General features: G+C 47.3%; 1 protein-coding gene across 1 annotated transcript; it reads left to right on the forward strand.

The window, feature by feature from the left end:
* Positions 1–619: 619 nt before the first annotated feature.
* Positions 620–1,774, forward strand: SMIM34A (small integral membrane protein 34A). The gene is given in 3 exon segments (XM_040621661.1): positions 620–712; positions 1,271–1,466; positions 1,469–1,774. Coding segments are annotated over 3 exon segments (513 nt in total). The 3' UTR covers positions 1,693–1,774.
* Positions 1,775–14,571: the final 12,797 nt, after the last annotated feature.

Raw genomic sequence — 14,571 nt, forward strand, 5'->3', positions numbered from 1 at the left:
ACCAACTTATTCTTATTTTTTTTTAAAAGAAAAGAAAAGAACAAAGTACTGCAATAAGTAATATAGTGAGATTCTTTCTTGTGGAGATGGACTGGTCTTAAAATAATGTAATGTCCTGTAGTTCTTGCTTGGGTGTATTTTATATGTATTTGAGCATATCACATCATTCTATCACAACTCTCAGCAAAGCTCTGAGCTTACATACATGTGTTCTCTTGCTCTAATTGAGATTTACGATGTTCTTGTTGGGTTGACTTTTTTTTTTTTAATATGATGGGAATTTTCCCCCTTCCATACTTTAAGTTCTCAAACCCTTCCACCAAGAGCAGCATAGAATTCCTCATCGCTCTATCATTTATAATGAATGACCAATTTTATAGGACTAAATCTGTTCATTTGGGCTTTGTCACATGTGGTTTGTAGGGTTCTTTTTCAACTGTTTCTCCCTTCATCTAAAAATTATAAGATCATTCACTTATTCTGGCAATTAACTATAATAAAACAATACCAGCCTCTCTGCATCTCGCATTAGCAAAATGAATTAGCAGCAAACACATGTCAGATGCACAGAATCTGTGGAGCAACCTGGGTCCGCACGGCAGGCTATGGGAGAGATCCGATGACACATCCGAATACATCTGTGGTCGTGAGGGGCGAGAAACGAGGATTTGAGCCAGGAAAGTTCAACTGGAAAATTGTCTCACAGTTCTCTGTACTATTTCTGTGGCTTTCATTTCATGTGCACTGGTTCTTCGAGGAGAGAAAACAGTTTTGAATTAAACAGCAATTAAGATTTTAATCTTCTGGTCTTGGAAGGGCACACGGTGTCATACCCAGGGGCACTTCGCCAAGGAGACCGAGAAAGTGCCCACTTGTACCCTTTCCTTTTCAAATTACCTCCTTTTTGAAGATAGATATACATGATACAAAATGTACAAAAGGGCGCCGGTGAAAGGTACATCTCATCCCTCAGTTCTCTTCCCCAAGGGCAACTTTGTGTGTTCTCCCGGAGGTATTTTATGCATATGTGAGCTTCAAGCAAATACCATATCCTTCCTTCTTTTCTGCATATGATTGCACTCTACCATGGTTGGTTCGCTTTTTCATATATTCATATTTACTACCCCACGCCCCAAAAACCTCTCTTTATATACAGGTTGTTAGACTCCTGCCCATTCAACAGAGAGAGCCCTTGAACCAGTCCCTCAGTTCTCCCACATTTTCCACTGATCATTGGCTTGGCCAGGCAACCCTCAGCCCAGAATACTAGATCTCATCTGAATCTCTCTGTTTCTCAGTGACCCAGTGGACTCCTCAGGGAGCCCCCAACCAGACCCAGGCTGGCACTGGCCTCGGCTACCTGCTGAGGGACCACATGGAGGGGAGGACTGGCATCAACTCCACCAGGGCCCTGAAACTTTCAGATGGGACCAGCGCTGCCTGGTACATCCTCACCATCATTGGCATCTCCGATTGGCCAGCAACATCCTCAGAAAGAATGATAAATCCTTGGAAGATATGTACTACTCCAATTTGACCTCCGAACTCAAAAAGAAAGGTCTCCAAAGCAAGGTGGCCAAATGCTCTGCACTGACCATTAGCAACACAGCTGTCCTGCAGCCCAACCAGGCCAGCCTGGGGCCAAAATATAAAAACAGTGAGTGCCAAACTGAAATCCAAGGGATCCCTTGAAAGTCAAGGCAAGCTGACCTCCACAGAAGAGGCCCAAGCTTCCTACAAGGGGAAGCAGATTTGAGTTTACCTGGGACCTTGAGAGAAGAGTCGGGTCCTTGGGTGGGGCTGGAAGAACATCCCTGGGGCACTTAAGCCAATGGGAGTGTGACCCAAAGCCAGTGTCCTGTTTCCTTCTCAGGTTTTGTGGCACTTTGAGACAGAACAGCAGGGGCAGCAGCTTCCAGTCATACCCTTCACTGGGAAAGCTTGTGTTCCAGGGAAGGACTTGGAGCATCCACTGTTGTCAGAGAATCTAGGAGATTCCTGAGGGTATACATGCAAGTAGCCTCTTATCATGGGAAGAAGGCTGAATTTGGAGTCAAGCCCTCTGGATTCAAGTTCAACTTCCAGGGGTCACATGAACTTTGAATGACTTGTGGCTCTCACCCGGAACGCACGGCAGTAGGATATATGGTTTCAAAGAGCCATTCCTTCTAGAGGTTCTCCGTTGAATACCAAGGTTGTTAATAGGAGAGAATGAAGTTCTTCATTTTCATTGAGGGTATGGGGTCCATTGAAAAGAGCATTAGTTTTGAAGTCAGAAGAATCGAACTCTAGTCAAGGATAACTTGGTGTCCTTGAACATGCCACCTCACCTCTCTGGACCTTAGTTTCCACACAGATAAAATGAGAATGATAATCTCTGTTCTGCCAGTCTTATAAAGTAGATAAGAGCTAATGAGATCATGCATATGAATATATTTTTCAAAGTAAAATAAATAGGTAAAACATAAGCCTTGTGTTCATAGTGGTGATGGTAGTTGATGCTGATGGTGATGATGTTAGTGGTGATGGTAGTGATGGTTGATGCTAGTGATGTTGTTGGTAGTGGTTGATGTGGATGGTGGTGTTGGTGGTGTTGGTGGTAGTGTTGGTGGTGTTTGATGGTCGATGTTGATGATGGTCATGTTGGTGGTGGTTGATGTTGATGATGGTGGTGTTGGTAGTGGTGGTCGATGTTGATGATGGTGGTGTTGGTAGTGGTGGTCGATGTTGATGATGGTGGTGGTTGATAGTTGATGTTGATGGTGGTAGTGTTGTGTGGTTGATGTTGATAGTGGGGGGTGGAATTGTGGAAAAGGAAACGACTAGTCCACTGGCAATTAGTCTGTAAGAAATGGCTAGAGTACCTTGTTCTATAAGAGAATGAATCTGCAAAACAGTTGATGAACTGAGCTCTGAATCAAGTCCATGAGATTCAAGTTTTACATGTAGACAAAACAGTTACTTTTAGGTTTTGTTATATTAGACATCATATGATGTCTATAATGTCTATAAATATCTGTTACTTATATAGCTGTCTCTGCCCAAAAAGAAATAAGACCTCACTTAGATGAGTAATTAATTTAGAGAGATCGTGATTAGCCAAACTTCTGAAAGTGGTTTTCAGCAGGCAAAGTGATAAATTATATGTTGTACCAACTTCTATGAAGTTTATCCAGCTCCTTTTTTGGAGACATTCCCTGGACTACAAATGAAATATTTTTTTTCCTTGTCTGTAGTCAGTGGTCTGCAACCAGCCCCACAATTTCATAAAGGTCAGAATTAAATCCCAAGCTTTTGTTTTTAGAGGGTGAGTTCGACTTCCAAGTATTTTTCTTTTTTTTTTTTTCTTTTTTAAAAAATACTTTCTGCAGGTTATCCAGCAAAAGTGTTGGCTTGTTTATATAGTTAGGGCTGGACAAGCTTATAGGGCAGGATAAAACAGAAGGAAGAAATATAAACAAAAATGTAATCCACAGCGAATAGGAGCATGGAATGTATTACAATGGGAGTGAAAAGTCAGAACTTAAGTGAATTTGAAGATTCAATCCTCTCCTGTTGGTTGCTTCCCCCGCATGCATTTTCCCCTTCCTTAACCCAACCACCCCCAATTTGCATTTGGAGATCCATATGGCACTAAGGAAGCTGAAACTACTCCTACTTCAAGGGCTGAAATAAGAGACCTCGGTTCATCCAATCAGCACATTCCGTTTCCTGGCTTCACTGATTGGATCCAAGATCGACTCCTGACCTAAGTGAGCTGACCCCGTCAGAATCACTGGAAAGGTTTTAAAGGGAGATTCTGGGACATAAAAGTTCTGTCTTGCCCAGGATAGTGTTAAATGCGGATCTGAGCCTGTAATTGCTGGAGCCTTTTTGCCAACGTTAGAAAAGCCAATTTGAGGACAAAAGCCAACATAGAGAGGAGAACTGAGAAAATCACAGAGACTAGAGTCCCAGTCAAATTGTGCCTGAAGCCTTAATTTGCCACAGGACTGTTTTAGTTTGTGAGCCAATAAATTTTCTCTTTTGTGATCTCTCGCCCCCCCCCCCCCCCCCCCCCGCCAACCAAAAATATCCTATACGGTACTACTGGATAAATAACTTCCTGAAGGAAGTGGGCCTTGAAGTAGAATTTGAAAAGAGGAGCAATGTGATGTGGTAAGTTGAGGTCCCTTCTTTCACCAAGATTTCTGTATTTCTAGGATTTTTGTGTTTTAGGGAAAAGATAGATTTGGTATGCTTCTTATGCCAGCTCAGTGATCGCTTGTAAGATTTCACATTGCTTGACCTCTCAAGGAGCATTCAATGAGATTCTGTTCCATTCAATCCCCAACCCTTGACTCTCTCAATAAACCTCCATGGAAACCCCAAGGAGAGCTTGTCATGTAAGACACGTGGTCAGGGATGGGCACCTATGGTATTTCCTAAGGAGCAAAGCTACCATCTTCCCATTGACACTCAGACACAGTTAATTACATGAGATCCAAGGACATTTTCCCAGGCCACTTAACTGTTTCTTGATCCAAATTCACCTGTTTTCTGGGGAGCTGGTCTGAGAGTTTGCATGGGAGATGTGTTCCTGGATGGGAACAACATCCATGTAGTCTCCATTTTAAGCAAGAATGGTGGGACACAAGTACTGTGAATATTTTACATAAAATCTCTTTAATCTAAAATGCTTGGGCTCCGAGCAATCCACCACTATCTTGGCAAACCCCACATAGTTGGACTAGTGGGAAAGGTACCAGCTCCACAGTGTATGGGGGTTCAGTTCAGCAAGTGGGGAAGAGATTTGCACAACCCTGGTGGAGACAGGAACAGAGCAAGTTGATGCCCTACATTCCAGACACTTTTGCTTTCTTTGTCCCTATGGTAAGTTATCCCCAAGATGAGGGGGTCAGGTCAGATAAAGGCCTTCCTCTGAAATGGAAATTTTAAATAAAACCAGTGCAGAATGGATCTGGTTAACAGTTTCGAGGAATGGCTCCTCTGGGGATTTGTGGCTGATGGTACCATGATTTCTACTAAATCAAATCCAGGTTACCCAAGTTTTCCTGGGTATTTGCAACACTTCTATTCTAAATGGAATTCTAATCAGCTCAGCTGCATTTTCATTTGTCTGGTGTGATGTAATTATCATAACATTTTTTTTAAATTTTGATTATTTTTTTAAGATTTATTTATTTATTTTAGAGAGAGAGAAAGTGCAGGGGGAGGGGCAGAGGAGAGGGGAGACAGAATCCCAAGCAGATTCCATGCTGAGTTTGAAGCCTGACTCGGGGCTCAATCCCAGGACCCCGAGATCATGACCTGGGGTGAAACCAAGAGTCAGATGCTTAAGCAACTACGCCACCCAGGCACCCCATCACAACATTTAAAAAAAGGATTTAAAAAAAATTAAAGACCAAATATTTGTCAGTATTTACCCAGCTCTTCCTAGAAGTGCTGGTGGTGGCTCTGAGTCTCATAACTGATTCTGATTGTCTAGATTTCTACTGGAGCAGAAAAATGTCAACTCACTCTTCAATTACAGTTAAAGTTCTTCTCTTGGCAACAAGGAAACCAACTCTAGCTAACTCATGGCCTCCTCCCCCCAAAAGAGGATTTGTGGGAAGGCAACTAAGGTAGCTCCCAGAAGCAAAAGGACAGCAGCTTATCCAGGCCTTGGAAAGGAGAGGCATTAGTCTGCTCAAAGCCTTCACTCAGAGGCCCGCGCTGGAGAACCCTATCTCTAGAGTCCTCCCGGAAGATGTCTCACCTTCCATGCTGCCTCTCTGCCTCTGCTTGTGTCAAATGTCCAGGAGAGTATCCCATTGGATCAGGTATAGCAGGGACCTAACCCTTGGACCAATCACTGAGGGTGGGCCCGAGGAAGCGAGAACTCTGATTGGCTGAGGCAGAGTCATGTGCTCCCTCCTATGGCCTGAGGGCACTGACGTCTAAGGAGGAAAAGCCAACAAAAAGACTGTTGTCCAGGTATTACCTTCTGTGAAACTTTCTTGACCTCTGAGGCAGAATTGCTGGTTCCTCAGGGCTGCCGTCACACTTTGTAAACGCTTGGATGAATCAAAGAGAAAATTTGATGTAACGGAGTCTCTCCAAGGATGGGAACTACATGTGTTTGCCGAGTGTTTGGTACAGGAAGTGAGACCCCGAGGGCTCATGAACGTGGGTGGAATCATCCTACAGGAGACGGAGGGAAGAATTCTCTTCTCAAGGGAAGGGGAAAAGAAAAAGAGGGAGGAGTAGGTTAGGGACCGAACAGGATGGCAGAACACATTGCGAAATGTCTTCCCAGTGACTTGCCCACCCAGAGAAGGACGATCATAACTTAAGAATAAGGACAAGAATAATTTTGACATTACCAATTCTGTGCAAAACACATAATTAATATTTGCTGAATGAATGAAGGATGCCTGTACTAGTGTGTCAGTTTAGTTACTTACAACGAGAGCTATTTCACTGGGGACGATAGGTCCTAATAATTTTCACTGGGCACTTCTTCTGGTGGAAATGTCGTCTCCAGACAAAATATAATGAGCACGGCATTTGCACAAGGTAATTCGTTGTTCTTTTTTTTTTTTTTTCAATTCGTTCTTCTTAAGGAAGAAAGTAGTTCCAGCAAGCAAAAGTAATTGGATTATTATTGTTTACAATCTCTCTGTGTGTTTATAAAGTGGATTTATCTGTCTATCTCACTTGGGTCCTTATACAGGCCTTAGGAGCTGGGCAAGCTTCCAGCCTTGGCCTGGGTGGCTGCCTTTCTGCCCATATGCCCTGTTCATTTGTCTATCTTCAAACCAGCTCAGATATCATTGCTTCCAGAAAGCCTCCTCCCATTGCCCAGCCTCCTTTTTAACAATACTCATGTGACAATAATAAAAGTTAAAATAGAAGGACTTGGTGTGGACCAGGCACTAAGCGCTGTTGTACCTGGATTGTTTCTTTTGCCCATTGCCAATCCTCTGTATCCCCACCTGCTATGCTGCCTCCATGGTAACACCTACAGTAGAGCTGGAGACAGACCATGCGGTCATGTGAACAGAGGACGTTTCATAGAAAGAACTACCCAATTATGATAAGAAACTATAAAAAATAGAAAAAGAACTCTAAAGCATATCCTAGGGCTGAGGGATAGTGCCCAGGAAAGAACAAACTTGGAAGGGGATCCCCTCCCCAAGGCTGGGGTTCAGACCCCATTGGTGAAGCTCTGGTTGCAACCAGTGGAAAGTGGAAATGTTTGTGGGGTTGCCTGGACCTGATCTGGGCCATGGTCTCTGGGCAGCAGGAAACAATTTCCCAGGGCACAGGGGGGCCAGTGCTGGTGAGCAGGTGCAGAGAGAATTGGAGTGTAGGGAGCCCACTCACTGGCAGGAGGGCACCTCGTCACCCATGATGGAAGGCTATGGTAACAGCTGTCCAGGACAGAGACCAGCCGAGGATGGTGGATGCCACGTGAGGGAGTCAGGGTGTTGTTAGTGTTCTCTGGACTGAATATTTGTGTCCCTCCAAATGTGTATGTTGAAGTCCTAATCCCCACTGTAATAGTATTTAAATATTTATTTATTTGAGAGACAGAGAGAGAGTGCACACAGAGGGGGGGTTACAGAGAGAGAGAGAATCTCAAGCAGACTCCACACTGTGCGTGGAGCCTGACGTGGGTCTTGATCTCACGACCCTGTGATCACGACCTGAGATGGAACTAAGAGTCGGACCCTTAACCTAACTATGCCACCCAGGCGCCCCCCCCCCCCACCAGCCCAATGTAATGGTCTTTAGAGGTGAGATCTTTGGGGGGGTGTTAGGTTTAGATGAGGTTATTAGGGTGGAGCCCCCATGATGGGATTAGTGTCCTTATCTGAAGAAAGACACCAGAGCTCTCTCTTTCCACTGTGGGAAGCAATAAGGTGGCAAACCAGGAAGGGTCCTCGCCAGACACTGAATCTACCAGCACCTTGATCTTGGACTCCTGGCCTCCAGAACTGTGAGAAATAAATGTCTGCTGTCTAAGCTCCCAGCCTATGGTATTTTGTTATGGTTGTCTGAGCTGGCTAAGGCACAGTGTCAAAGAAAAAACAGCACTGGACACTTCTTAAAGGCTGCAAGACAGATGGCATTCAGATGACTGAGGAAGAGGAAGGAGACTCCAGGACAGCCTGAGCTCCCCTCCAACTGAGACAAAGGTGAGAACAGATAAGGAACACAAACAGACTGGAGCTGTGTGGATATGGAAGATTCCAGAAGGAGGTGGGTGGAGGGTTACTGAAAATGGTTTGGCAAGGTGGGTTGTACACAAGATGCACATTGTGGGACCACGTACATTTTGTGGTGTGGCAGCACTGTATTTTCTTGAGCGAAGATTCAGCGCAGGGCTGGGGTCACCTTTATGGACACAGCCTAGCACGGGTGGAAGCTGGTTCGGTCAAGTCTCTTAACACAGTATGTGGGTGAGTCCTTTGTGCCAGATGGAGTTCAGGGTTCACAGGAGTGTGCTCACTGGCAGGTGGAGCCTGGCCTGGGCTTTGGGGCGCATGGTATCTGCATGGGGAGGGCCATGGGAAACAACCCTCTGGGCCTCACACGGATGGCGGTGCCCCGGCTCCCCTGCCCCTGCCCCTGCCCACCAGCCTCGGCTCTCCTGCGCCTGGGGAGTCATGTCCTATTGCTCGGAGACCACGGCCCAGCTCCAGCTTAGGCAGCCCTGCAAACTTCTCCTCTACCCAGTGGCCTCAATCCTCCAACAAGCTCTAAACCCCAGCCCTGGGAAGGGGACCCCCCCCAAGTTTGTCCTTCCCTGGGCACTCCTCTTCAGCCTTGGAGCACCTTTAGACCTCTCTTTACGTCTTTATAGCTTCTCCCGTTTCAGTTTAGTAATTCTGTACATTAAACGTCGTTGAGCACGGGGAGGGACTAATGCCCAGTTTGGGATGTGATCCACTGTAACGAAACATTCATCATAGAAAGAAGGAGATAGAGCCCCCAGGACTGTGAGCCTTTCACTTGTTCTGCACTTACTCTAACTGGAGTTAAATCACCCACTAAGCTAGGATGTACTCACACCCCCATCGCGCACGGCACTTTGCTACTTAAGCCCAAGACGGCTTCCGTGGAGGGAGCGCACGGCCGGGAGGACGTAAGTGGTGCAAGGTTTACTTTACTCCGATGCGAATGTTGAAGCAAGAGGTGCCCTGCGACAGTATATAATGAACCATGAAATGGGGGATGGCCAGAGGTCAGAGGTCAGGAGGGGAACAAACCACGTATTTATTTGTATTGAGGATGCTTCCCGGGTAACAACCTAGAACCCACTTTTTCTCTCCCTTCCTCTCTTTGCTGCTCTCAGCCTCATCTTTCTGAAGCAGCCCCATCAAAGTATCACTTTACACCAGCGCAGCGCCCAAAATTCTGGTCCTGAGGTCATATGATTCCCCAGATACGCGGTAAGGGCCCCGAGCTATTTTTTGCTCACAGGTGGCCCCAAATGTGTGGGATTTCCACACCAGATGCTGGTCCCAAGTTCCCCCAGTGTCCCCAGTGCGACCGCCTGGCTGCACATCAGGGGTCCCCACAACTTCCTCAGGTTTGTCATTTGCTTGAAGAGCAATGCTCAGCTTGAACAGAACTCAGGGAAACACTCTATTACTAGACTGTCTGTTTATAATAAAGGACACAACTCAGGAACAGCCGGATGGAAGAGTTTATGGGGTGAGGCGTGGGGCACGGGGTGTGGCGCTTCCAGGCTCCCTGAGGGGCACCCCGCACCCCAGCACCTCTCTGTGTTCACCAACCAAAAAGCTTTGTGAATCCCATTTTTAGGGGTTTTATGCAGGCCTCATTATGTAGGTGCAGTGAATTAAATCCGTGGCCACTGGTGATTTAACTCACTCTCCAGCCCGTCTCCCCTCCCTGGAGGTTGGGTGTGTGGGCCTGAAAGTTTCAACCCTCTAATCACGCTGTTGGTTCCTATGGCAACCAGCACCCAACCTGCTATCTCGGGGCCCACCAAGGTCACCTTATTAACATAAACTCAGATCCAGTTGAAAGGGGCTTGTTACAAATAATGAAAGATGTTCCTCTCACTCAGGATATTTCCAAGGGTTTTAGAAGCTCTGTGCCAGAGGGGTGCCCCTGCGGCTCAGTCAACAGTTGGGATTCAGACTCTTGGTTTCAGCTCAGGTCAGGATCTCAGGGTCTTGGGCTGAGGCTCTGTGCTCAGAGTGGAGTCTGCCTGAGATTCTTTCCCTCTCCCTCCCCCTCTGCCCCTCCCCCCTCTTCACCCTTTGCTTGCTTGTGCTCTCTTTCTCAAATAAAGAAAGAAAGAAAATCTGGAGGAGGAGGAGGAGGAGAAGGGGAAGAAGAAGGGGAAGAGGTTGAGGAAGAGGAAAAAGAAGAAGAAGAGGAAGGAGAAGACAAGGAGGAGCTCTGTGCTGGGTACTGAAGCAAAGACCAAATATACATTTCTTATAATGGCAGGCATGCAAAGGCCCAGCCACTGTGCTAGGACCAGCAAGACAGAAAAACAGAGTCTCCTGGAGAAGGTCAAGGGACCACACAGGGCAACACAATAAAAGCAAAGCTGGAAGTCAGCCAGGATCTTTGGGAGCGGGGAAAGGGCAGGTAGCGCTGGTCGGAAATTATGCGTGCTGGGGCTGGGGGGTTGGGGTAAGGGAGGGCTCCAGGAGAAAGGTTGCCCGTCAGGGACCCGGCACATAATAAATGCCTCTCCAGAGGGACAGATTCTGGGCAGATTACCTTCAGAAGGCGTCATGGTCTCTCTTAGGTTCTGCGTGGCATATGGACCTCACCCAAGTCAGGCTCCTCCTTCCAGACCTGACCAGGTGACCACATCAGTGTGTGACAGAAGGCGAGTCTTCCAGGGGCTGGGAACTCTTTGTAAGAAAAGCATGGGCAAAGTGTTGGTGATTCGGGGCGATATGTTACAACACAACTGAGAAATTGATCCATCAACCTCAGGTGAGGGCAAAGAGATTTATGTCATCCGCCATCGGCATTAGCCATATAATTTGGCACACTGGAAAATTTTATGAAGTCAAGCCAACAAGCAGGATTATGTTGATAAGTCTTCAATAAAAGTCCTAAATGTTAAATTAAGCCACATCATTTCCATGACATGGATTTCTGGTTCTTTCCCAGGCGCACAAATGCTACACAAATGCTAACGTTCTTTGGAGAGTATTGTTATTGTAATTATATTTGCCTGGGAGATGCTGAGCTGTCTGCCCTCCAGCTGTTTGTTTGAAACCCTGATTATCTCGAGCCTTCCGCCCCAAGCTGTCACCAAGGCCCAGACAAGCTCTTGCACGCGTGCGTCCCTTTATTAGCTGGGTCTGTGGGGGAAGCTGCCGCCTCACCAAGCCAGGGGGGGCCCTTTATCCCACACCCCTTGCCTTGCAAACCCACTTGGTACTGTTACATTAGGAAGTTTAATTAGCAGAAAACAAGTGGGGGGCCCCGCTGGAGCCCAGGCTGTGTCCCCCGTTGGGGTCGGATGTGTTTGAACAAGTGTCTTTTGCACAGAGGACAGAGCACAGACCCCAGAGGAAACCTGAAACTCTGGGGGCTTGTTCTTGTCTGCCCGGTGAGGGCCCACGGAGAAGCCAGAGAGGGGAGTTTTGCCTCAGCCAATGAGGCCAGAGGTGAGCTGAGGAAGGTTGAAGAGAATTTGGTAGTTCCCCTGACTCATAGTCCCAGCTCCTTCCCAGCAGTGGGAGCTGGCGCTCACGTGGGAAGAGGCCCACGGGAGGCGGGAGGCGTGTGTAGCCGGAAGCATTCCCTGTGAGCAGGTCACTCGGCTGCAGAGGAAACAGGAAGCACATCCGGAGGTGGGTGTCCCACACCAGGTCCCGGGTAGTTAAAATCCACACACGTGTATACACACGCATACACACGCACATGTAAACACCCCCCCAATAGACACACACACATACATATTTCCACACACATATACACATTCTAGACACACACACACACACACACATCTACACTCAAGCACATCTTACTTGTTCCATAAGAAAAAGATCCAATTTTAGGGCAAATGAAACACAGCCTTTGCCTGGTCCAATTCTCTCATTTTACAGGTGAGGCAAAGAAGCTCCAGAGAGGATCAAGGCATATGAGAAGCCCCCGTGGTCCCTCCCTGTCAACTCTCCTTAGCTCTAGAAAGTACATTAGGTGCTTTTTTAAAGAATCCATTTTGTAGGAAAAGAGGCAACTGAGGATTCTTCCCTTGGTTGGCAAGGCGAGGAGAAGGGGCCCTTTTGCCCTCTCTTCCTAAACACTTTGTCCTGAAAATGGCGCAAGAATCCTTCCAACTCCATGGGCTGCTCGGAGGGGTCATCAAGATGCTTTGGCAGAGGGCATGGGGCCCTTCCTGCCACTAAGTGCTCGCAAACAGTATTGTTACCCCCAGTCGCTGAGCGAGCAGGGGCTTTGTGACCTCACATGCCAGACAGGGTTCACTGGGAGTGTCTTCCCTGCAGCAAGTCTGGGGAGAAGGCAAGGAGACTGACATTCGCCTGCTCACACACTTACCGGGGCGGGTTCGTTTGTGACTTGTGAAGTTGGGTTCGTTCTCAGCCCTTTTCCCTTCCTGCTCTGTCTCCTGTAGGGGGGAGCCAGGCTCTGGGCCTCAGAGGAGGTCCAAGCTGCCAGGTCAAACAAAGCCCGAGGGCAGCCCCTCCCCCGTGTATGTGAGACCAAGCTACTTGCCCTGTGGAGGGTGTGGGAGGACAGGGCCGCCCAGGGGAAAGAATGGGGCAGAGCTATCCCCAAGCCCAGCTTTGGACAGAGGCTCTTTGATGGGGGTTCTGGGGGTCTTCGACTTGCTCATTCTTGGTCCCCCTGAATGTGACTGGGCCCCCTAGGCAGTGGCTCTGGGGGACAACCAGAGGTTGCCCAGAGGTTCATAGCCCCAGCAAGACTCCCGGGCTCAGGGGACGGGACCACCAGAATTGGATCTGAGCGTCTCCTGGGTTGCCCATAGTGAGCAGCGTGGAAGGCTGACTTCAGTGCCCAGCCAGTGCTCTGGCCTTGGGGATGGGGGGTAAGGAGCATTCCAACAATGCCTGAGTCCAGTGTCATTGATCTAAATAAATAAACATGATGTTTCCTGAGCAACTAAACTTAGGGCGTAAGAGTCAAACTAGCACAGATACACATATCTATTTATATGTGTGGCAACTGTTTCATTTATTTATTTATTTTTTGGCGCAACCAGTTTCCAGAGGTTTCCTTTTTTTTTAAATGCTAAGCATGATTTGTGTCAAGCAGAACTCAATAAAACTACAGCCATACTCACCAGGTTTAGGATCCCCCCACAACTCCTCCCCTTGTGAATTCAAGTTAGGACTTCTGTCACTTTTTGTCTTTGAATCAAACAAACTTGATTTTCCAATTGTATGAAATTAATTTAAATAAGTTAAACACACTACAGTGTTCTACCTTAGAGTATCAGTTATCCAGGCAGTAGAGAAAAAAGAAGAACAGAAGAATTTTCTAGAAAAGCAGAGGGTAATTACTATTAGGACTGAGGGAGAGGGCTGTGATTGGGAAGGGGCTGGCGAGGCCTCTCCTCCTGGGAGGTGATCATGGTGTTGCTTGTAAGGCATCATGGAGACAGATCCAGACTGCCCCCTGGTGGTCCTTCCATCACCCTCCAAAATCTCTGAAGTGGAAGGTGACCCTGAGTTGTCATGTCCTCTCCCCCAGGCCTTCAGGAGCTCCCAGTGGAAACTACAGTCAAGGAGGGGAAGTGCAGAGATGCAGAATCAAGGGAAGGAGGAAATATGAAAGGTTCTTTGAGTTTCTCTGGCTGTGTGTGGTGCAATGATTTGCTTGAGTCCAGGCCCCTCTTGGCTGCCAGGTCAGGCTAATTCCTGGTCCTGCCCAGGACCAGGACCAGGTCTCCGCCTAGGCCAGCGAAGGTGGGGTGCAGAAGGAGTCTCTGGGGGTTGGTCACTGTTGATCACTCTGACTCCAGAACCCCCTCTCCAGTCACCTCCAAGGCCTGGTGGGCAGCCCACTGGGCCCAGCCCCTTGACGACTCCTTTGACCGACTTCCTCCAAACCCATGGCCCCTGTGCCTTCTCTAAAAATAACCCCCAAGGGCATCTAAATGTGTGCACTCTATGTCAAATTCCTCTTGTCATTGTTTTCAAATTCTATGGCCAGATTTACTTACAATTAACGAAGTTAAAACAGCGAAGGGCCATTTTTGCCTAACAGATTGGCGAAGATGAAAGATTACTAATATCAAGTGGTGGTAGCAGTCTGAGGAGTACAAACTGGAACGAACTTTTTAGTGGATGATTTGGCAATATCTACCAATATTTCAGCCATTCATGGCTTTTGACCTCTCCTTTCCCCTGCCATGTGTAGCTGCATGTGTCTATAGCAGACCTTCGTCACTGTGAGATAGTCATTACAGCATTATTTGAGGTAGCGAACAATCTGAACAACCACAAAATAGGGATTTGTCAAATAGCGTGTGTCACATCCAAATAATGGAATACAATGTAACTATTAAAAAGAATGAGGTTTGGGTGCGCCTGG

Source organism: Ursus maritimus, unplaced genomic scaffold, assembly GCF_017311325.1.
Source record: "Ursus maritimus isolate PB19 unplaced genomic scaffold, ASM1731132v1 scaffold_4, whole genome shotgun sequence".
Classification (NCBI taxonomy): Eukaryota; Metazoa; Chordata; class Mammalia; order Carnivora; family Ursidae; genus Ursus; species Ursus maritimus.